The sequence below is a fragment of the Lolium rigidum genome, chromosome 4 (assembly GCF_022539505.1).
Source record: "Lolium rigidum isolate FL_2022 chromosome 4, APGP_CSIRO_Lrig_0.1, whole genome shotgun sequence".
In the NCBI taxonomy this organism is placed as follows: Eukaryota; Viridiplantae; Streptophyta; class Magnoliopsida; order Poales; family Poaceae; genus Lolium; species Lolium rigidum.
In genome coordinates, this window is record NC_061511.1 from 274,814,258 (window position 1) to 274,838,329 (window position 24,072).

At 47.1% G+C, this 24,072-nt stretch overlaps 2 protein-coding genes across 2 annotated transcripts; both read right to left on the reverse strand.

The window, feature by feature from the left end:
- Positions 1-4,099: 4,099 nt before the first annotated feature.
- On the reverse strand, positions 4,100-8,364 carry LOC124648812 (gibberellin 3-beta-dioxygenase 1-like; the record flags this gene model as incomplete). The annotated part of the gene is made up of 4 exons (XM_047188512.1): positions 7,904-8,364; positions 7,667-7,825; positions 7,119-7,567; positions 4,100-4,113 (listed from the first exon to the last, which is right to left on the reverse strand). Coding segments are annotated over exons 1-4 (1,083 nt in total), but the record flags the coding sequence as incomplete, so codon positions are not given.
- An 8,348-nt stretch (positions 8,365-16,712) lies between these two features.
- Positions 16,713-18,046, reverse strand: LOC124648813. Its single transcript, XM_047188513.1, has one exon. It carries the CDS (start codon positions 18,044-18,046, stop codon positions 16,868-16,870), a length of 1,179 nt encoding a protein of 392 aa, XP_047044469.1. The 3' UTR covers positions 16,713-16,867.
- Positions 18,047-24,072: the final 6,026 nt, after the last annotated feature.

The following is a 24,072-nucleotide window of genomic DNA, read 5'->3' on the forward strand; positions in this document are numbered from 1 at the left end:
TTATCTACATGTTTTATGCACACTTTATGTCATATTCGTGCATTTTCCGGAACTAACCTATTAACAAGATGCCGAAGTGCCAGTTCTCGTTTTCTCGCTGTTTTTGGTTTCAGAAATCCTAGTAACGAAATATTCTCGGAATCGGATGAAATCAACGCCAAAGTTCCTATTTTCATCGGAAGCATCCGGAACACCCGGGAAGGACCGGAGGGGGCCACGGGGCCACCAAACCCTAGGCTCGGCGCGGCCGAGAGGGGGCCGCGCCGCCCTATGGTGTGGCCCCCCTGTCGGCCCTCCTGCGCCGCCTCTTCGCCTATATAAAGCCCCTGGATCAGAAAACGCAGTACCAATTGACGAAACCCACGAAACCCGCCGGAGCCGCCGCCATCGCGAAGCCAAGATCCGGGGGACAGGATCTGTTCCCGGCACCCTGCCGGAGCGGGGAAGTGCCCCGGAAGGCTTCTCCATCGACACCGCTGCCATCTCCACCGCCATCTTCATCACCGCTCGCTGCTCCCATGAGGAGGGAGTAGTTCTCCATCGAGGCTCGGGGCTGTACCGGTAGCTATGTGGTTAATCTCTCTCCATGTACTTCAATACAATGATCTCATGAGCTGCTTTACATGATTGAGATTCATATGATGATGCTTGTAATCTAGATGTCATTATGCTAGTCAAGTGAGTTTTACTTATGTGATCTCCGGAGACTCCTCGTCCCACGTGTGTAAAGGTGACAGTGTGTGCACCGTGTGGGTCTCTTAGGCTAGATTTCACAGAATACTTATTCACTTTGAATGGCATAGTGAGGTGCTTATTTATATCTCTTTAAGATTGCAATGTGTTTGTATCACAATTTATCTATGTGCTACTCTAGTGATGTGTTATTAAAGTAGTTTATTCCTCCCGCATGTGTGCAAAGGTGACAAGTGCGTGCATCGTGTTAGTACTTGGTTTATGCTATGATCATGATCTCTTGTAGATTATGGAGTTAACTATTGCTATGATAATATTGATGTGATCTATTCCTCCTACATATGCATGAAGGTGACAGAGTGTGCATGCTATGCTAGTACTTGGTTTAGTAGCGTTGATCTATCTTACACTAAAGGTTACTTAAACATGAGCATTATTGTGGAGCTTGTTAACTCCGGCATTGAGGGTTCGTGTAATCCTACGCAATGTGTTCATCATCCAACAAAAGTGTAGAGTATGCATTTATCCGTTCGTTATGTGATCGATGTTGAGAGTGTCCACTAGTGAAAGTCTATTCCCTAGGCCTTGTTCCTAAATACCGCTGAGTTACTACTTGCTGCGTTACTACCGCTGCGTTACTACTTGCTACATTACTACTGCTTGTTTCATTGTTTTATTGCGTTACTACTCGCTGCAATACCACCACCATCAACTACGCGCCAAGCACTTTTCCGGCACCGTTGCTACTGCTCATACTTATTCATACCACCCGTATTTCACTATCTCTTCGCCGAACTAGTGCACCTATTAGGTGTGTTGGGGACACAAGAGACTTCTTGCTTTGTGGTTGCAGGGTTGCATGAGAGGGATATCTTTGACCTCTTCCTCCCTGAGTTCGATAAACCTTGGGTATCCACTTAAGGGAAACTTGCTGCTGTTCTACAAACCTCTGCTCTTGGAGGCCCAACACTGTCTACAAGAATAGAAGCTCCCGTAGACATCACCTCTCTCTTTTTTTTTTGTTTTTTTTTTAACTTAACTAAAAATTTGTATACTAACAAAATTTTGACTTAACAAAATTTAACAAATATGTAATATGTAACAAAATTTAACAAAAATTTACACATCTGTTTTTGTTGCTAATACAAAAAAACAAATGTTGTAAACTTATAAATTTTACATTGTTAACGTTGTTATTTTTACTTACAGCTTCTCTTGCATACACAACAATTACACATCATATGTAGTATTTTTTCCAAAATGTAGAACAACAATTTCCAGGGAATCAACATCAATTTTCAAGGTATGAACACCAATTTTCAGGGTATCATACACAACAATATTCAGTGTGCCTAACAACATTTGGTTTTGTTACTAACATAACAAATTAATGTTGTAAACTTATTGATTTTACATTGTTAACATTGTTAATTTACTCACAGTTATCTTGCATACACAACAATCTCGTACACAACAATTACACACATCATCTGTAGTGAATTTCGTCCAAAATGTAGAACAACAATTTCCTCGGCACCGCCACCGCCCTCTCGGTCACCGCCACACCGGTCTCTGCGTCCCCCTTTCGCCACCGCCACCGGTCTCTCGGTCACGCGGTCACTGCGTCCCCCCTTTCGCCACCACCACCGTTCTCTCGGTCACGCGATCACTGCGTCCCCCTCTCGCCTCCCTCGTCGCCCTCTCTCTTTATATGTAGAAGAGATATGATAATGCTGGCATATACACAATTAATTTGTTTTTACTACATGTTTTCGGGATCGACATATGGCGGACGATAGAGCTGACCCGATTCGGACAACTATGATCCGGACGTCGAAGACCATATGTTCGGCATCATAAAAGGCGATATTCCATATGTGCCGACTGGAGAAGAAGAAGATGATATCTCTTCTTATCTCGAACCTTGAGTGTGAAGATGAAGGGCGCCGTCGAGCAAGATGATGCCGAAGAAACGTCGATAAACGACGATCTTCAATTGGAAGTAGCAACCACCTCCGGCGCCGAGGTATATATATATACATATTGAGCGTCCGGTGATACAAACTAACCGATTTGAATAAATGTGTGTGTACTAACGCGCGACTCTCTTTCTTATTTTAGCCCTCGGCCGGATCGTCGAAAAAATCGAGTACGTCGTCAAAGCGTGGCGCAACCAAGACGATGAAACCAAACGAAACATGCACCATCGATGTTGTCGATGAACAAACCGGCAGGCCGCTGGAGCCCAGCAAGAAAGCCACCAAGTTTTTCAGCCAATGCGGAGCCGTTGTTAGAGACAACGTCTCGATCACCGTCCAGGAGTGGAATGAGCCAAAGAAGGCACGTCTTGGTTTCACTTTTGTCGATAAGAGAACAAAAAAGATTGCTTCAAGAAGCTTATGGAACATTTCGTTCTACCTCCGGAATACCGCAGATACGATGAGGCGGGTAACAAGATTCAGAAAAACAAGGAGAGGTGCAAGCTAGTCAAACGAGTTCGCTCTTTCTAGGATGGCCAACGCATTCCGGAAATACAAGCAAAATCTAGCCCATGACTTTGTCAAGCCGGGCAAGACTCCGGATTTCACAGGACAATATGAGAAACCGCAACATGATTGGCCAGAATTTGTGAAGCAAAAGAAATCGGAGCAGCTTCCTTGAAATATCGAAAAAAATAAGGAGAATGCGGCCAAGAAGGAGTACAATCATATCATGGGGCCGGGAGGGTATCGCTTTTGGCAGCCTAAGTGGGAGAAGATGGAGAACGAGGCTGAGGGCGCGAGGAATCCGTCCGGTGCACGGAGGGATGGGACCCAAGGGCCAAAAGCCGGTGGTACGGGCATGGGGGATCGTCGAACCCGGAGACAGGGAGTGTGTTTATCGGGGCAAAATAATTACACCCACCCAAAAGCTTATTGAGGCAATGAGGGAAGCTCAAGAGGGGAGGATCAAGTTCAACGAGAGAACGACGCCCGACAAAAGCCCTCGGGAATCTGAACACGGAGGACGTATACGAGGCATGGGGCCCATTCCGTGGAAAGTAGGGTTCCCCGAACGATGACCCGTACGGTTACTGAAGCCGTAAGAGAAAGATGGATCGGGATGCGGATGTTGTGGCGAAGTTGGTAACGGAAATGGATGTGATGAAGAAAACCGTGAGTGTACTAGTCGCCGAAAGAGATGCAGCTCGGGGCGCAGCATGAAGATCATCCAATGGATCTCGGAAGCCAGCAGCGGAGAAGAAGCAGCGTGGCTTCCACGGAGGCCTCACCGGCTGGTGCACCGACGATCGAAATTACTGCACCGGAGCCTCTGGTGGTCGAAATTACTGCACCGGAGCCTCTGGTGGTCGAAATTACTGCACCGGAGCCTCCTCGCTACCCCGTGGACGATATAAAGGAGATGAAAGCATGTCATCTGTATTATCCTATCGGGAACATGTCCATGAAGGTAGCCATCGGCAGTGCTTTACCACCTGGAGCACTCCACCACAACAACCCCATTCAAGATGGCTATGCTCGTGTCACGGTGGAGGAGATAGTCCAAGGGTTTGAGGACCTGGACATTGACATTGCTACACCCGAAGGGGTGAAAAGACTTGGAGATGTCAAGCGCCGAGTTCATTCTATGGCGAGAAGAAATTTATCAAGTTTCCGGGCGAGGCGCCAACAAGTCCACCCCCGTACGGTGGTGGTGGTGGCGGTGGCGGTGACGGTGGCGGTGGCGGTGGCGGTGACGGTGGCGGTGGCGGGGGTGGTGGTGGTGCTTCACCTAATACACCTCATTCACGTCGGCCGACGCCGCCCCCGGTCCTCGTCCGGCGGGTGATCGGACACCGGTACCGCCCCCAATCCACCTCCGGCGAAGAAGCGTAAGCGGTCCTGGGTTATTAACCCGGACCCTTATGTACCTAAGAAAACAAAGATACCAGAGCCATCACCGAAGCCTCTCATCCCGAGGCCTTGGGAACTTAGTGTCGAGGAAAATGCGGCGGCCGTGGGCGCTCGAGCATGAGAAATGGAAGGAGGAGTGCAAGAAGAAAAGAGAGGGCGAGCCCAAGCCGTATTTTCCGACAAGCAAAAGCGGTGGGCTAAGTCATTTTTGAACACACCGTCCCAAGCCGCGAAGAATCTGCCACGACGACTATTTACGTGAACTTCGTAGGCAAGCACTCGCGTTCAAGAACGAGGAACCAAGAGTTGGCGGAGAAGAAAGCCTTGGAGGATGAGGCCGAGACAAAATTAGAAAGGGGGAAAGAAGTTGCCCAGCTCGGGGAACAAAGTAAACAATCGATCGCCCCGCTCATAGTGCAAGCCGCCGGTCCGGATACCCCCGATATCATAGCAGCTGCGGCAGCACATGGATTGACTGTAACGAGTGCCGAGAGAACAAGCGGCCGACTTAGGTATCACTCTTCGTGCACTCGTTAGGCCTTGATGAGGCGCCAATGAAGGACGTAGTATTTACATATGTGAAGAATGGCCCTCTCATCGAGCTCGCGCAGAAGAGGATCTACCTCGACAAATGAAAGGTCCGCTAAATTGGTACAAGGGTTACATAAAACATAAAAACGCCAAAGACTATATCTATGCGGAAGTTAGATATGAGCATCACTTCAAACATTACTCGGGTACAAATTCATCCGAGTGAATTGTTCCAGCTGTTCAATCCGTGCGACCTCGACAAATCTATCATCGGTTGCTACGTTCGTAAGTGATTTATTAATTTCTACCCCATCTCGTTCATTGCACGCACTATATATATATATATATATATATATATATATTGTCCTAACTATCTTGTTGTGTACGCTATTATGCAGAATGAAGAAGCGGGAAATGCGAATAAGGAACATCCATGATGTTGGGTTCATTGACCCACACATCGTTAATTCACATGTGTTAGAACACCACCCCGCCGACGTGGAGGATGACCTGTGGCGGTTTATTAGAAAACAGCAATAGAAAAGTGATATTCTATTTCCTTACCATTTTGGGTGAGTGTTTCGTCTTGAGCACATTCTCTTTTGTTTACTCCATGCATGGTATGTGGCTAATCGATGAGTTATGCATGACTGTGCATGTATCGTGTCCGCAGGTTCCACTGGATTCTTATGGTAATTCAAGTTCAGACCTCCTCAGTTCTCGTCCACGACTCTCTGAATATGGATCCGGCGCTTTGGGCCGACATGAGAAAAATGATGCAAAAGTAATTATTTTCATTCATTTGCGCTCTATATCGATCGGCCTATTTCGTTCATCATTTCCTAATATCAAGTAACTAATTAACAACTCTCTTGTTTATTTAATTTTCTTTGCCTCGTAGGGTTTGGAGACGGTTCGTAGATACCAAGGTCGGTGAATTCAAAAAAGAGCTACATTTTAAAATGGCAGTGCGGACGACTGGGGATATTCAGCCACCGGGGACCAATCTATGTGGATACTATGTTTGTGAGAGGATCCGGAGATACCGCAATGAGCGGGACCGAAGTGTGAGAACAACATCCCGAGGAATAACCTCCGGAAGACGCTTAGTCCGAAGCTCGCTTCCGACCACTTCAAGAGGAACTAGCTCGGATGGTTGGCGAGGGAAGTCATCGATCCTAGAGGAGAACACCATTACGATGACGTAGAACTTTATATGCACCAGAATTTGTAACTAACTTGTTCAAAATTGTATATGGTCATCCGATATTGAATGTATATTGTATATGGTCATCCGATATTGAATATATATTGTATATTCCTCTTGAATTCTTTTTGGTTCTAATTTCAAATTTGTTTGAAATTGTACATTCATATACATGTATGTAGTACCGTAGAATATGTGAAACTCCTTCAAAATTAAAACCCAAAAGAAATAAAATAATACAAATTAAAAAGAAACCAGATTTAGGGGGAGGGGGGGCTAAACCCTAAACCCTGCGGAGGCCTTTAGTCGCGGTTGGCCAGAAGAACCGCGACTAAAGGTCCTCCGCCCTGGCGCTCGCCTGCGGCCCACGTGGATGGGCCTTTAGTCGCGGTTCGTAAGGAACCGCGACTAAAGGGGGGGCCTTTAGTCGCGCTACTTTGGTCGCGGTTGCGCAACCGCGACTAATGGCAGTTGCGAACCGCGACCAAAGCGCCTTTTTCCACCAGTGTAAATGAAAAATGTCGTTGATGTAACTTAGGATGTAACACATGGTTTTTTGTAGTCCTGGAAATAAGAAAGATAAACTCGATTTTTCCAGAATATTTGAATCTGGAACGCATTTTTAGTGTGCGGATGCTCTGGACTTGTATTGCCGTTTCATGAGTACTAGTACGACCAAACAAGCGGGGCTTTATTCTCAAAAGAACTGAATAGGGGAGCAGTGTTCATCTCATCATCTCCGCTATTTTCATCGGAAGAAAAAGTACCGTATCAGTTCATCCCTGGGGCAAGCTCTGCATCTCTTTCATCCTCTGTCACCCGCAACATTGCCAGAGCTGACGAGTCCTTACCGAACATCTTCTCCCTTACAACCATGTATTCTCGCCATGTCACGCTACGAAACGCAGCTTTCCTCCCCGGAAGAATCGCCGCGGGGAGTGGAGCCACCTTCATGTCCTTCGGCGGCCCGAGAAAATAAGGCACGGAAACGCGCTCGTGATCCTGGTTTACGATGGCCCGATGAAGCACGCTATGGAATCGACCGTTGGTGAGGACGTGCAAGAGGTCGCCGATGACGACGGCAAGCGCCCCGGGCATGGCGGGCACGGTGACCCACCGCTCAGGCCCGCGTCGAAGTAGCTGCAGCCCCGGCACGAGGCTCTGCAGGATGAGCGTGAAGAAGCCCGAGTCCGTGTGCGGCGCGAGCCCCATCGCGCGCTCCGGTTCCGGGCACTTGGGGTACCTGTAGGAAGATATTACAAATGACACAACGTTAGTGACACTACTTGTAGATCACGGACATAAATTAGGTTAATTAAACAGAGAAATTGTGGTCCGTAACATGTTCAGGTGCATGGTGGTCGTCATGGTGTCACGGATCTGGCTTTCCACCTCGCCGTTGGCGATGTGGTCAGCGCTAATCCCTAGCGCCTTGTAGAACATGTCGAGCACCTTCTTACCGAGGGCTCTCATCTCCTTGTGGAACTCCTCCATCACATCGCTGGGTACAACATGACATCAGTAATGCAACTGCACTCGTTGAGATCGTTATGCATGGATGTAGTATACTAGTGCGTACCAGAAGCGCATGTAGTCATCGCCGCCGTTGGGCCATATCCGTCGAAACTCCGAGCGGACATCATCAGCGGAGAAGGTATATCCCTCCGACCACATCAGCTTGGAGAAGGAAAGAATGTAGGGCGGCACGCCGTAGCCGTAGCCTCCGCCACGCGCGGCTCTCTCCTTCTCTAGAGCCGGGAGCGCGAACAAGCCCTTGATCTGCTCTTCTACACGCGTCAGGAGCTCGATCGGCACGCCGTGTCCGACGAGGAGGAAACCACCCCACTCCTCCGCTGACCGCGCCACAGCGGCGATGGCATAGTCTGTGGCATCGCCCATGTCAACCACAGGCACTGCATCATGCCCTGCTGACTCTGACACCACTGGATAGTTCTTCTGCTCCGTCCACTCGTGCGACTCCGGAACGCACTTCGCCGCGAGGAAGTCGAGGGTGGCAGCGGCATTCTGGATGGACGCCATGGTCGCTTTGGAGGCTTGATTCCAATGATAGCAGGGGTTTTTGGATGCATATAAAAAGCATGGCGAGTAAGCATTTCCATGTGAGGATAGCAAGCTTACCCCACAATGTATTTCTCCTTTTTTGGTCATAAAAGAGGAAATTTACGATCAGCAGTATTTTCAACGATACCAGTCATATCTTTTAGATATTAACAATAAAAACATGTGATACAATACATTATATTTCGGTGTCATTTCTAAATTAATGGTGCAGACGGGATAATTAGCACACCATTAATTTGTTCCTCCCAAATAATAATACTTCATATGAAGCACAGAGCTTAAGTATTTCCATATGAAGCTAGCATGCTTGCCCCACATTGTATTTCACTATTTAATTCATATAAAAGTGGAAATCCATGTCACCAGTATCTACAAAGATAGCAGTCTTATCTTTTACTCCCTTCGTCTAAAAATAGGTGTGGAGGAGTAGATATTGGTTATCGTTTAGAGAGAGAAAACAGTAAAACATGTGACACATGTGACACACTACATTATCTTGTAGTGTTATCTCTAAATTAGTGTCGTAGATATATAGGATAATTACTGCACCCATTAATTTATATCCATATTTGAATCCAGAACTGTTATTATCTGATTCGCTCCTAATCTGTCAAGAAAATATCGTATAGGATATGATAACGGTAAAATCCGATCCGATCTTGTTACATCCTACCATTAATGTTTGGACGCTCTTCAATATGATTAAAAATGTCCATAAAAATGTACTTCTAGTAAAGATGAAAGTCGGGCCCGTCAAAGGTTTGTGCGAACTAGGAGACCGCACATGGCCCCAAAACTTTTGGGCCCCTATGTCGCTAATGCACAACCCTCCTTTCCTATTACTCCCCACGGATTTATTTTTCTTGGGCTTGAATTCCATTGTCCAGCTTCAACTCTTCAATGCTTGATTTGGTTTAGTTATTTTCTTTTACATTATTTGGTTCAGTTCTAAATAGGCACTCACAAAACAGTTCTCGATACGAGGAAGTTCGGGGAGGGCCCATTTGTCCTCCTTTTTTTCTCTCTCTTTCGCTGCCCTTGAGAATCTCCAATGTCTTCCTGGCTCCTCTCCCCCTCTCCTCCGGCGGCTTCGACGGCGGGCGGGGATGAGGGAGAGGAGGCCGGCCCCTGTCCATAGTACTACTACTACTACTACTACTAGTAGCAGTAGGATCACCTATATCGAGTATGGCATGATGCCACTTCTCTGCCATTTCCTGGTGCTCGCGAGCGGCATTGGGGTTACGCCCCTGCTCTGTCACTGGTTGTCCATGGAGGATGATGTTGCTGGAAGTGGGTTTCAGCAGCGGCAACCTAAATAAGCTCACTTGCGGTGCCATCTTGGTGATGGTGGACTTGGAGATGGTGAAGTGAAGCTTTCTTCTCGATCTATGGCGCGGGGATCTTGGGTTGCGGAAGTTCCCCGGAGTTACTCAATAAGGGACGCGCGACGGCCGACGCCGTCTTGCCCCTACTTCTCATGGCCGAAGGGCAGCCCTCCTTAGTCACATGTCGATGACTATTCTTCCTTCAGGCCTGGTGCCACTGCGGAGGATCTTCGTACTCTATGTTCGAGCACTTCACAACGGCATTGCTCCAAGTGGTTCGTCCCCCGTAGCGATGGTGCTAGCACGGACGTCGAGCAGATTTCGTCGGTGCGGTGGAGAAGGACACGACTGCTTCTTCTTGGTTTTTTGTCGGGTTCTTGTTGCAAAGTTGCTGGTCCTGGTTGTAATTTGTTTACTTTTTGGACCTTCCTATATTATGTAATCCCACCGCTGGAATATAACGTAGCTTATGGGTACTTTAGAACCCATACTTGTTCAAAAAATATATATGAGGAAGTTCACTCAGGTTTCGATCCCATCGACAATGAGTACATGTGGTAACTTCATCAATTTCAAGAACGTCGAATCAATTTCTTGGACTCGGATCTCGTGGTGTTCATAGAAGTGGGCGTGTATGCTTATGTTTATATAGGTGAATGTATGTACGCATTTGTGATTGTATGCACCTAATCTGATTACTCTTGCCCGAGTAGCGCATGGGTCCTCTCCTGATCCGTGGCTTTGGCTTGGGTCCACGCCTTTTCCCTTAAGGCTTAGCTTAAAAAGACGAGTGTATACTTATATTATTGACATGTCCAGAATTCCCTTCATGAAGTTTTCATTCAATGATGTTACTCTTTTCTGCTTTACAGAGCAAGACGAATCATTTCTTCTGGAAACATGAGTGTCATTCTTGTGCTAATAGTAGATCCGTTGTGAAGAGAACCTTACTTTAATTCCCCAAAAGTTTCTTCTGAGATAATATTGATGATAGCCCGGTGATAGATCAATTATGAACCTACGACGGAGGATTTTATATTCAAGAAATATGAGACGGGTGATGCTTTACGGTAGAACATGAAGTTAGTTTATAACTTTACTGCTACATTTAGTCTACGGTAGAAATTATGAACTTACAACGGAGCATTAATATTGGATATATTTTTGAAGATTGTATGAATTGATAGTTTGACACATACCCAAATTATATAATTAAATGAAAAATATATCTATCCTTGAATTAGATATGTGTTTTTTTTTTAAACTAGGGTGTCATTTTGCATCTCGCACGGTGACCCCAATTTCTAGAAACGGCCCTGCAACGAACTGGGAGTGTTCTTAAAGAGATGATAAGGTATGGTGCGCCCGACGTTCTGCCGAAGAAAACAAGATGGTGGAGGAAGCGGCGCGCTGCGTATAAAAGAGGCCCCCAGGCTTGGCGGACTACCATGCCAAGAGCGCGCAAAGAGCATGGAGACCTACAAGATCTATGTCTGCAAGAAGAGGATACTCCGGCGGAGGTTCTATCGAGGACGGGCAGGGGCAGCTCCTACGACGGAGCTTCTCGAAGATGTCTTTAGTGCTGGCCTCAAGACATCTTCGAGAATATCGCCACGGGGGCCTTCCCCGTGAGCCGCATTTCATCCCCGGCGGGCGGCCTAGGGACCCTTGGCGTGGAAACCCTCGACGATAGCTCCGAGAGCCCCTGTAGATGACCCGCTCGCACGAAGGAAGGTTTTCCGGGAAGCTCTGGCCAGGGCGCTCAGAGCAGGGCGACAAGACGACTCGAAGACGTTGTGTCAAGACTGTTCGTGCCATGTGCGCCGTCAATGGCGGTTCCGCCATTCTGCCACCCCGCCAATGGCTGCCACATGTTAGACATGCGAGTTTTCCATGTGGTATAAAAGGAGGGCCTTAGCAATGTTGTAGGTGGTTGGACTTTGGTAGATGGACAGGCTGGAGGTAGAAGGAGAAAATGTTGTAAAGGAGGAGAAGAAAGGGGAGTCTCACCTTCCTGTGTAAGCCCACGATCAAGGAGATAATCAGACAAGCATGACATAGGGATTCGTATTCTGCGCCCTAAACCTGGGTAAAAGCGCGCTTTGTGTCTGTTTGTGTCTTTGTGTGATCCAGGTTCGCTTCACCCAATGCCCACCACCGAACAAAAATGGAATTAAAACCCCTAGTGTTTGCCATCTTGAGGACGTGACAATTTTCATTACATGCTCGATCACTGGGGTAAAAAATCGAAATATCTTTATGAACTGTGTAGTATAATGTAGCCCTGCCAAAATTCACTTCAAATATCTTAATAAAAATCAGTTTACATGATACTCCGTGGCCCATTTCCATGCGAACTGCATTCATCCAAAGCACCGCACATGAGCCATAATCTAATTTTCTAACCCTTTGTCCGTAGCACTAACCCCTGCACGCCACCGGCTGCCACCAAGACCTTGGACGCTTCGTCTGACCCTGCCGTGTTGATAGAGGGCCTCGGGTTCTTGTCGCTACCGCCTGCTGCCTCGGGAGGCCCGATCTCTGCGGGGGCGTGCTCTGTCGAGGACCACGATGGTGAGGAGTTTGCTTCACCGTTGGCCTCTTTCAAAGACACTGTTTCCGACTCGGAGCATGTGATTGCGGAGCCATGCCGTGGCCTCTCCGCTGCTGCCGCCGCTTTTGATGATGAGGAAGGATGGACCCAGGTGGGTCGGGGCTGCCGTCCCAGCCGGGCGCCATTGTCTCCGCTTCGTGAAGGTCTCGACCGTAGCCTCGCCTTCAAGCGCTGGGCTCGAGGGAGGTGTTTTCGGTGCCTTGAGCGTGGACACCAGGTCAGCTCATGTCGTGGGTCATTCAGATGCATCCGATGTCGTCGTCCTGGTTATCGGGAGCGTTTATGCCGTGCGCGCTCTCCTGCTGCTCGTTCTCGCTCTCCGGAGGCTCGGGCTCGTTCTCCGGTCGCTCGTGCTCCTTGCCAGCGGAGCCGCTCTCCGTCCGTTCAGCCTCGTCGCCCCTCGTCGCCTCTGAGTTGGGCTGGGGTTTTGGGCCACTCGTCGTTGCGTCCTATGGTGCACCCGTGTTGCAAGGATTCAGTCACTTCTATGGAGTCCTAGTTTGCCCTGCTACGCATGGAGATCCTTCAGAAGTTTGAGTTGCTTCGCTCTGAGGTTCAGGACGCTCTTGCCAAGCTTCAGGTTGCGTCGGTTGTGCCTCTACCACCTGAGATACAGACAGGTTCTGTTGATGAGGGGTTCGAGTGCTGCTTTGGAGAATTTTCTCCCCGTGCTCTACATGCGTCGTCGTCCGTCCCTACGACGGTTGTCGCCACCGAGGTTGTGGCTCCAGTTGTGGAGAACTTGCCCGAGTTGCAGGATCATTGTGGGAAATCATCTGTGGTGCTTCCAGTTGAGCTAGGCCTTTTGGAGCCTTTGGCGGTGGACATCGCGCCATCCCCATCTTCGTCTGAGTCATGCGAGTTGCCCTCCTCTGTGGATAGTGGAGGTCCGTCCATCCGGTTGCCCCTCTTTGACCGTGAAGCTATGTTGGCACGTATTGAACAGGCAGTCTTCGTGAAAAAGCTTGGTGGCTTGCTCGCTTGCTTGGAGGCAGCTAGCCCTGGATCTGGCGAGGCGATTGCTTGCCTCATAGGCGAGGAGGCTTCTACCGGCAAAATCAAAAAGGTGAAAAAGGCTCTTAGGAGCATAGGCAAGAAGGGTGGCGCCATTGGTAAGGCACCCGCGACGCTAACGGCAGTTGCGTGGTCCTAGGGTAGTCGTCAGTCTGCGGTTGCTTAGCTAGAGTGGGGTTGTCGCTTCGTGAGTTGCTGGTCTTAGGTGTTGCCCTTTATGGTTGTGTTGCCTCATGTTGTTGGTGTTTGTGTTTGTTGTATGGTTTTCGCCCGGTTTCTTCCATTAATAAACCGGGCACTTCCTTCTTAATAAATGGTTGGGGCAAAGCTTTTGCCCCACAGTTCAAAAAAAAAAAAACTAAAGCACCCTAGAAAGGAGCCGATGGTAAAAGCAGGAACTTTTCATTGCAGTTCTAACTTGACCAAGAAAACGATGAGTATTTAATTTAGAGATATAGATTTCAGACACCAGATTCAGGGAATGGTGTTTTGGCACATGGGAGCATATGCTCCCTTTATTTTGAAATGCATGTTACATATATTTTGAAATTTCAAAAAATTGAAACGAAAAATTAGAACGTACATCTTCACGTGCTACACGCTCACAAAGTTGTTTCATAAAAATCCGACTTGTCGTGTGATGTGTGTAAAAAGACAAAATAGAATGCTGAAAATAAGGCTTTTCAGGAGATAAATTTTCTCTTTTTTACACAGACCACAAAACATATTGGTTCCTGACGAAACTTGACGAACTTACGTATATTGTGGAGATGTACATGTAGAATTTTTTGTCAAAAATTTTCGACATTTCGAAATATAACTTTTTGATAGAGGGAGCATATGCACCCGGGAGCCGAATTGAATTTCCGCCAGATTCATTTAATATTTATTTTTATTATGTCTCATCGTAGCTCTGGGACCTTTTTTTTAGATGTAGCTCTGGAGACCTTGACACCAAGAAAAACGAACCTTGACCTCAAGACAAACGGCAACTCAATCCTCTAGAGCATTTATAGTAGGGCAACTGAAGTTGACAACATCTGAAGTACATACATGCGACATCAACCCACATACATGGTCCTGAATAGCTAGTACCAAGGACTGATTGTATATATATCACCCAGTATCAGTTCAAGCAGCAGTTACATAAAGCAAACCGAAAACAAATATATTGCCAAGGCCTGAGCAAACTACTTCAGTAGTAACTTACCTACTATTTTGCACAAGAAGGGATTCCTAATCAAATTTGTCCCCTCAACACACTTACCCAAAACTGGATCATAGAATAAAAAGTCCGAGCTTAAGCACATGTGTGTGTGTGCGCCCGCGCGTGCGCGCGCCGCCTGGCATTGTTGGATGGCCTGGCCAGTGCGATGTATCAACCGAACATTATGTGAATGCCAGGAGTCCGCCAAAATTGTGTGTTGTCATCAGAGAATTAAAAACAAAGTGTCATCTGAAAGTTACATTGTTAACAACACGGTGACCATATGCATCTGAATATGAGACTATTGTCTTTACTTTGAATGTATGTCTACAGAAACATGTCTAAGATAAGCACAAAAAAAACTATTTGTCAGATCTTAGATTTTTAGATGGAACAGAAGCCCCATGTCCCTCGGCAAGCCACACAATTTTCTATCACTGCAAAAAACATGAGATGGTCCCGCCAAAAAGAAGATGAATTGCTTGGAACTGATCGACGAATCTAACTAAACACCATATTCCAAGCTTTCCAGTTTAGTTTGTGGAACCTTCTTTCAACCTGCAACCACATCTCTCTTTAAATTCCTGCCCATGGTGCAAATCCATTAGTGTTTTTTACATAATTGGAATGCATGGTGTGAAAAATGAGATCATAAAACACTACCATAGTATGAGCTCAAGGGCTTACAAAAGAATTGTTCCTTCAGTCATGTTTTCTGCTCATGAAAGATTGTAGGGACCATGTCAAGTTCAGAAAAAAATTGCAAAACTTATAACATTTCGAAGAAAGAAGCTTAACTCTTATACACTCTCTACCAAAAAAAAAAGATAAATATGGTTAATCAAGCGATTTACCAATTCTTCACAGGTAAGTAAGTTACATAACAATATTGCAACTTCTATAATCAGCCTTAAGAATAATGCAACATTTGATCTGGCATAAACCATAACATGAAAAGAGCATGTTTGCATTCTTAGAAGGTGCATCAGTATTATGGAACCAATCAATACTGATCATATACGAAAACTAAAACCTAATTTGCCATGTCCCTCAACTAAAACAATAGAAGAAAGGTTTATCATTCATTTGTTACCAACAAAAGTGGCACCGTTTCTGAACACTCAGGCAAAATCAAGGAAGAGCGGGGATATAAAATGACATAAAAATGGTATGTGTTCTCATATTGCTGATTATATGTAAATTAATCTCGAATAGAAAGGGCAATTAAGTCCATAGTACATAATATAGTTACATAAGATCAAATCAGTTTACATAATCTAAAAAGAGAAGCTCTAAACGTTCTGAAGGGTCAGATGACATACACTAACAGATACCAAATCATGGCCTACACTACACCAATATTCTTGTAGGAGAACGGCTGAAGCCGAGCTTGGAGCCATAGTGTAAGTTTCTTTCTTGATCTTGCCCTCAACAGGTCCAACATTAACTTCCACACAAAGAAGTTGATAATCTTTGCAGGCATTCTTGATGTTAATAGCTAAACTTAATATATTTTACACATAACATGTTTTCTAATGCAGCTCATGCAATGCAACTTAAGAGATTGATCACCTTGTATCCCACTATGACCATCCGTCAACTTCAAGAGGATGTGTCAATGTCGAACAAAAGAGGCATCGCTGCAGACTAGACATTTCCAGATTTAATATTACTTACTGTACATTTCAACCCAAATACATAGCAAGTTCATCCCACCCAAATAAACCAATTTATCCACAGAACAACAAGCTCGAACTTAGAAATGGCTTCAACAGACCTAAACACAAAAGTCTGTCGGCGCACATTACTCACTAGCATTACATCCAGGTAGAAAGAAAGTGAGACATGATGTTATCAATTTTCGATAAAGCGATGTTTTATTTATCTGAAAAAGTCCAAAGATACTTCAGGTGAGTTGTTGAATAGAAATTAATACTGAGTTCAATCCTTTGCATAAAACAGAACATACTGTGGCAATCGATCAAAAGGCAGAATGTTTAAAAGAACCAACTCAACATAAGAAATGAAGGAACTTCAGTAGCAGCTGCTACGCTTCAGTATCAAGGCACAATCATGTACTACACTTGTGGATTTTAATAGGTTACAGGACGCAAAATAGCAGCTGCAAAACTAGCAATGTAGATGATACTGAGTACACATTAACCATCTACGGGGGAAAATTGTCCTCTGAAGCAGAGTTAGAATCATGGGTCATGACTTTAAATTTAATCACTGACAGTAGGAACATAAGCCTAATCTAGGGTTATACCGTTTGACAAGACCGGCCTATTGAGCAAGTCATCTGTTACATCCAAATCCTTCAAATTTGATCTTACCCTCATATGCCTTAACAACATCTGGCACCTTGTCAGCATGCTTGAATACATATTTGGTGGAGAAAACCCTGGAATTACCCAGCAATGCCTGAAGTAACTTGACATCTCTCTGGATCTTACCCTCCCTCATCAACACGCTGAGCACTGCGCACCTTGGCATGATGCACTTGTCCAAGCTATAACATAGAATCACAGGCCGCGACATTATATCATGTATTCCAAGCTTGAGCTCGTCCAGCAAGAAGCGGACCTTCTTTTCTATGGTCTCATCGGCCAAATTCAGTATCCTGGGCTGGGTCTTGAAGGCGTTGAACACCTCGCCCTCCGACAGCCCGAAGCTTGTGTACAATGAGAGCTTCCGAAGCCAGGTCTCTCTCGTAACGGCGCACATCGTGCCGAAGCAGTAGGCGAAGCGTGAATCCGCGGTGCACACACCGATCTCTTTGAGGTCCTCGAAGATCTTGCTTATCCGATCCGGTGACAACATGAGCACGCCCAGCTCGATGACGAGGAGCTTCGAAATGGCAGCCTCGGCGAGGCCGCCGCGGCGGAGGGCTTCCACGGCGGGGCGCATGTTGTTGTCGAGATCCACCGTGAGGGCGCGGGGTTTGCGGTGGAAAGCGATGCGGAGCTGGTCGTCGGTGCCGATGGTGTCGCGGAGGAACTGGATGGAGGGGACGAGGTGCTTCTCGAGGCTGCGTCCCAGGAGGGACGGCGAATGGGCGAGCTTGCGGGGCTCGAAGCCGAGGGAGGCGAAGAAGGCGAGCTTGGGGCGGAGAATCCGTTCGGGGTCGGCGATGAGGAGCTTCGCGGCGCCGCGCAGCGTCCGGACGATGTCCGCGTCGGTGAAGCCGTAGTCTCTGAGGAGGGCACGCACATCGTCGGCCTTGTCGGTCGAAAGGATGCGGGTCTTCTGAGTGGTCGCCGCGGTGGCGGCGGCGGCGGGGGAGAGGCCGCAGGAGATGAGGTAGGAGACGGTGGCTCGGCAGAGCTCGGAGTTGGGTGCAGAGGAGACGGCGATCAAGGAGGAACTGTGGGCGAGATGAATGGCTCCAGGGATGGACTGGAGGGGGGTTGTGCCGCCGCCGGAGATTTTGCGGATGTGGAGGAGGAGCCGCCGCCGGCAGAAGGAGGCGAACATGATGGATGGTGGTGGACTGTACCGTCGAGAGGGTTTGAGCCGGGGTCCCGGGGACGGACTTACTCGAGGAAAAAAACCAGGCTGTGGCCCGCCCGCCCAGCAGAAGCAGAAACATACATATACCTAAAGCCCAGCCCAGCCCATTCGTTCGTTTTTTTTCTTTTGCAGGGTAATTCAGTTCATTCCTTGTCCTCGGCAATCGGCGACTGATCACCACTCCGGTCAGCCTCGATTCAGCTTACAACATTCCTGGAAGGAGTGAGACTATAGGGGCGTGCTTGGTAGTCTGGTCTCGCTTTGGCTTACATCAGTTCCGTAGTTTTTTAGCCGTTTGGTTTCTTAGGCTTCTCCGCGTTGTCGCATCGCACGCATATTAAAGCACTTCTAGAACAGGTCCGAGAGTAACGTCTAGTTTGACAGTTTCTTCATGGACATGCCCTGAGGAGAAGAAAATCGACACCGTTCGCGCGGGCGCTCCGCCTCGGTATGGAGGGAGAAGGCGATATCCATGTGGTGTTACGCGGCAAAGGTAGGGGTAACCTTCCTTCTCGGTTACCTCTCCATTAGCCCCTCCAAAATTTTGCATTTCCCAAATTTTCGCATCGACAGCGGCTGCGCAACCCAGATCTGGCAGTGCGCATCTCCCTTCGATATCCGGCGTCGGACCAGGGTCGTCGTTTCCAGCCGCGACGGAGCCTGCGCACATCTGCGGCGGCTTTCGGCCGTGTCCATCGTCTGCCATGATGGAGGTAAGGGGAAAATCCTCTGCTCTATTGTACTGTTAGATTCATGTTGGTAGAACTAGTTGGGTTCGATAAAACCGTTCGTGATGCATAGATCTTGTTTGAGTAGACCGACCAGCTCCAGCTCGTGCATCACGTCGCAGCAATCATCATTTGCATACAAGCCTAGATCTTGATGGTTCACAAGACAACAGTTAGGCATGCTGCTTTTCCTCGTGTCAGTTACGGTCATATGTTACTTTCCATGCACTTTTGAAAACGTTCAAGGATAGATGAACATTGGTTGATAGCATCCACACCTCTTTCGAAGAACAAGTCGCAATGTTTCTTCATGTCGTGGGTCATAACCAGAGGTTCAGAGTCATCCATAACACATTCAGGCAATCCACGGAGACTATCTCGCGGTACTTCCAGCAGGTGTTGTACGCAATTGGGGAGCTCAGAGGTGACATGATCAAGCTAGCATCACCGAACACACCACCTAAGATCAAGAACAGCTACATGTGGTTCTCGTATTTCAGGGTAAGTACAAAATCATGTTCGTTCTACTTATCAGATGTGTGGTACTGTTAGAAACATGACTGTGTGCTATTTTTTGACAGGATTGCATTGGGGCTATTGATGGTACTCATGTGATTGCAAAGTTACCGAGATCAATGTCCGCAGCATTCCGCGGGAGGAAGCACTACACCAGCCAGAACGTGCTAGCAGCTGTGGATTTCGATGTGAGGTTCACATACGTGCTTGCTGGGTGGGAGAGTTCAGCTCATGATGCGATCATCCTGGCCGACAGCTTGTCAAGGCCTAATGGGTTGCAAATCCCTGTGGATAATTTCTACCTTGGAGATGTTGGATATGCATGTCGACCTGGTATTCTACCTCCCTTCAGGAAAACAAGGTACCACCTCAACAAGTTCTCTCCCAGGCACCGACCTCAGATGCGAAAGAGTTGTTCAATCTAAGACACTAAAGCTTTAGATTCACCATTGAGAGGGCCTTTGTTGCATTGAAGAACAGGTTCAAGGTCCTTGACCAGAAACCGTTCCACACTTTTTACACTCAATTAAAGATGGTCCTTGCTTGTTGTATTCTTCACAACTGGATCCTGGGCGAGGATGAGTTCTTCGAAGAGGTTGTCACTTTTGATGAAGTAGAGACCGGCCATGGTGTGGAGGCATGTGACAATGAAGCCTGGAAGGAGAAGAGGCAAGAGTGGGCAGACGAAATGTGGGAAGCCAAAGGCAACACCACCACTTAAGAAGGGGAGGAAGAAGAGAAGAAGAGAATAAGTGAAGAAGAAGAACCCCCCTTGATCCCTTTTTTCTAGAACCCTAATTTGATCCCTGTATGTTGAACTACCCCGTGATGATAAACTTCCATTCGTAGTAGCTAGGAAGCATCGTTATGAACTACCATTCATACTAGCTAGGGTTGATTTCGTGAAGTACTACTTTCATTAGTCTGGAATTGTCATGAACGGAGATATTTGTGCGATGGGAGGTGATAGCATGGTAAGGCTACCCGTTGTAGAGAAGAGGTGACCTTAGGCATGCCTGGATGGTATCAAACAACCGTAATCTCATTTCCATCAGGATATGGTGTTGGCTGCAGCCAAACAAACAAAAAGGCCTTTTTGGCCCAAACCATGCAGCCCGACCTACCAAACAACACGCCAATTCCGGCCGTGGCTCGTTCCGGACGCGTTGATGCCCTAGCACCACTGCGACAGTGAGCTACGATTCGAGCCCAGGCAACCAAACTTTCCCATAGAAGCGAGTAGTAGTGGCGAGCTGGAGAGGGCGCCCAGGCCCCAAGCCGCAAACAGGCAGTGGCGAGCCGGCCACCCAGCTCCCAGGCAAAGGGTAGCGCATCTCCTCTCCAATGTTCTCCTCCCGGTGCACATGTAATTTACTTCCCTCAAATTTTACATCATGGATTCTTAATTCTCCAAGCCAATCTTCCTACAGAATCTCTCCGATGTAAACTTGGACCCTTTATTCCTAAAGTAATACTCCCTCCATCCATAAAAGATTTCTCAAATTTATTAAAATTTAGATATATTGGATAGGTGTTTGTGTAAAGCATGCGTCTTATTATTCCACCTCTGCAAGGGTAAATTGCCCCTAAGTGTGTTTTTGGTAATTAATGAAATCCTCTATGGACTAATGTTTTCATTGTGTTTATATGAAGGGATGTTCCATAGTATTGCTTGTAGTCCATGTGTTGGATTCAAGTGTGGATGCCATGAAGATTGATATATATAACTTTGGTATTAGCATCAAGATCATCGATTTGAAGAGACACAAGGTTGACCAAGACTAAGGGTGAAGATTGAATTCAAGTTGGTCAACACATGAAGCATAAAGAGTGTACCACTTTGGATCATGTGATCTTGGGGTATGGTAATCCTTGTCCATTTTGCTTGATGAGCTATCCCACTATATATGTGCATTTGTGTTGTCTATGTGGGCTAGGTATCTTGCCATGGGCTTGCATCAAGAATATGATCTCATATAGTTTCATGTGAGGATGGCATCAAGTATGGGTGTCATCAAGGTTGAGAAGGGCAAGTTCAAGATGAGAATATCGAAGATATCATGCTTGAAGCTTGCAGTCCATTTGGTGATAATGGACATGTGAAGATGTGCCTCAATGAAGCTATCCCATCATGGTGTATGGGGGAGCACTTGTGAGTCTTCACGAAGCAACAATGATCAAGTGGGCATTACGGCTTGAATGAAGCATGAAGCGTCATCATCAAGATCAAGCGGGATTCGCAAGGCAAAGGTATGGCCTCGCTAGATTTTTCCTTTTACCGGTCTCAAGGTGGTTGTTGGGAGACCGGGTTATAGGATAGATAGCCGCACTATCAAGAGGGGCTTTCGGTTGGGTAACTTGATTGCATTGTCTTAGGGAGCTCAATCCTTTGCATAATTTGTATCCCTAAATTCTTGTTGTTTCTTGGTGTTTCTCTGTGTGAGGTTCTTGAGCTTGTTGCTAGCTTTCCAACAAGCCCAATTTCATCAAAAACGGAATCTGTATATATCTTCTATTGTGTTTTCGAGTTTCGACGTTTTTACTGTTTCTTGACATTGGGAGGCTTCCTCTCTAAAAACATCTAAAAATATTCTATGATGAGTCTCAATATTTTTGTTGGGATTCTATTCGTCGTTATGTTTCCAAAAAAATTGGTTTCATCTCAATCAGAGTTCGCTAACTTTGTCAAAGTTAAGTTCTTTCGAGAAAACTGTGTTTGAGGGGTTCTGGCGATTTCGGCGCTGAAACCTGTGGTGCTGGTTCTCCTAACGGAATATCTCGGCGAGCCGAAATGGTGCACATTCTAGTACGCTGTTCCGGCAAAACCGGTTACGTTCCGGTGAGCCAATTTCATTCTGGCGAGAGAACCGGCGTGCCGGTTTTAGAACCGGTCCATCCTCGTGTGCTGAAGATTTCCGGTGGCGGTTTCAGTCAGACGATTTGCTCGCCGGACCATTCCGGCGTGTGAACTGGCGATGCCGGTTTTACCACCGGTATGGGTAGCAGGAATTTCCCAAACGGCTAGTTTTCCCCCTTGGACTATAAATAGTCCTTCTTTCTCCTTGAGTTGGTAAGGTCAACCATTTTATTTGCTCTCTCTCTCTCTCTCTCTCTACGAAAGTATAGAGATGGTAAACCTAGAGGGGGGTGAATAGGTTTCTACAAGTTTTAATTCTTTCTTTGCAATATTAGGCTTTGCGGAATATAAAGGTGAGCCTAATGCAAACTAGGTGAAGCAACCTATATGAGGATACAACTAACTCGAGCACGAAGGCTCTCACAGGCGAGTTAAATCACAAGTAAGGAGTTCGGTTAGAGATAACCGATAGCACGCGGAGACGAGGATGTATTCCCGTGTTCCCTTGCTTTGCAACAAGGTACGTCACGTTTGGGGGGTGGAGGTCCCACGAAAGATTCCCCACGCCACGAAGGCTCACCCTATTCTCCGGAGCCTATCCCACGAAGGAATAGCTCACTCACTTGTGGTAGACTTTGAGGTAGCCTCCAAACCTTCACAATCTTGCCCGGAGCAAATCCACAGCCCGGATGCTTCCGGACTCCTCTTGCCCACCTAGGGTTTCCAAGGAACCCTAGGAAGCAAGCTTCTTGATGAATACAAGGGGGAATGAGATTTGGCTTGGTAGAACAGTAGATCGGGTCCTCCTCTAACGATTCCCCGGAGGGATTTGAGTTTGGGTGGAGGAGGAGGTAGATCCGAGGCTTTTGGTGTTTCTAGCAATGGAGTAAGAGAGAGAGAGCTCAAGAACAGCTTGTAGTGTAGTGCCTAACTGTTCAGAGGTAGGAGAAGGCCTATTTATAGTGTTCTTCGAAATATGGCCGTTGGTCACTTGCCACCTCAGCATTTTCCTCGAGAAACCCGGTTGACCGGGCCATAGACCGGACAGCCCGGTGGTGAGGCCGGTCAGACCAGAACAGAGACCGGACGCCCTTTGCTGGTCCTGGAGCTCCTCTGGTTGGCAGCCGGTTGGCGCCCGGTTGGCGACCGGTCGACCGGGCCGTGCGCCGGACTTCGCCGGTCACGTAGGCCGGTTGACCGGTCGGCAACCGAGTTCTGTCGTGTTCCGGTGTAGAGCCCGGTTGGCGACCGGTCGACCGGGTCGTGCGCCGGACTGCCCGGTTAGCGACCGGTTGACCGAGCCGTGCGCCGGACAGGCCGGTTGCTCGGCCCGGTTGGACCGGGCTGCGACCGGATTTCGTTGTAGACCCCTTTTTGATTGTTGTTGAAGTGGGGGGTCTCCTTTAGCCTTCTTGTTCCTTTGATACACCATTTATGCCTCATTGCCTAATACCCGAGATTATCCTTATAAACATATTAGGCCAAATACTCTAGCACGGTGTCATTGTTACTAAAATAATGGATAAGGGTAAAATACCCTTACAATCTCCCCCTTTTGGTATACGATGACAAACCGAGCTAGAGTCACAAATAGATATTATGATAAGCTCTAAACCTTGATTCCATATAAGATATTACGACAGCTCCCCCATAATGTGTGCACTTGGAGAATTTGCGTTTGAATGCAAAGTGCACTATTTGTGGAACATGAGAAGCTCCCCCAATATCTTTAGGAAACAAGCATGGTATGGAGATGTGCATATCAAGATATATAAGCATAGCACACATAATCATCCTAACATAGAGTAGCACACATAATAGTCGTCCATACACATCCATACACGAATTATTGGAAGTAGCAAATGGTTCTTGAAAACTCAAAGCAAATA

Bases quoted from the DNA above. Each gene is read 5' to 3' on its own strand.
- LOC124648813 (XM_047188513.1), bottom strand. From the start codon at position 18,046: ATGTTCGCCTCCTTCTGCCGGCGGCGGCTCCTCCTCCACATCCGCAAA.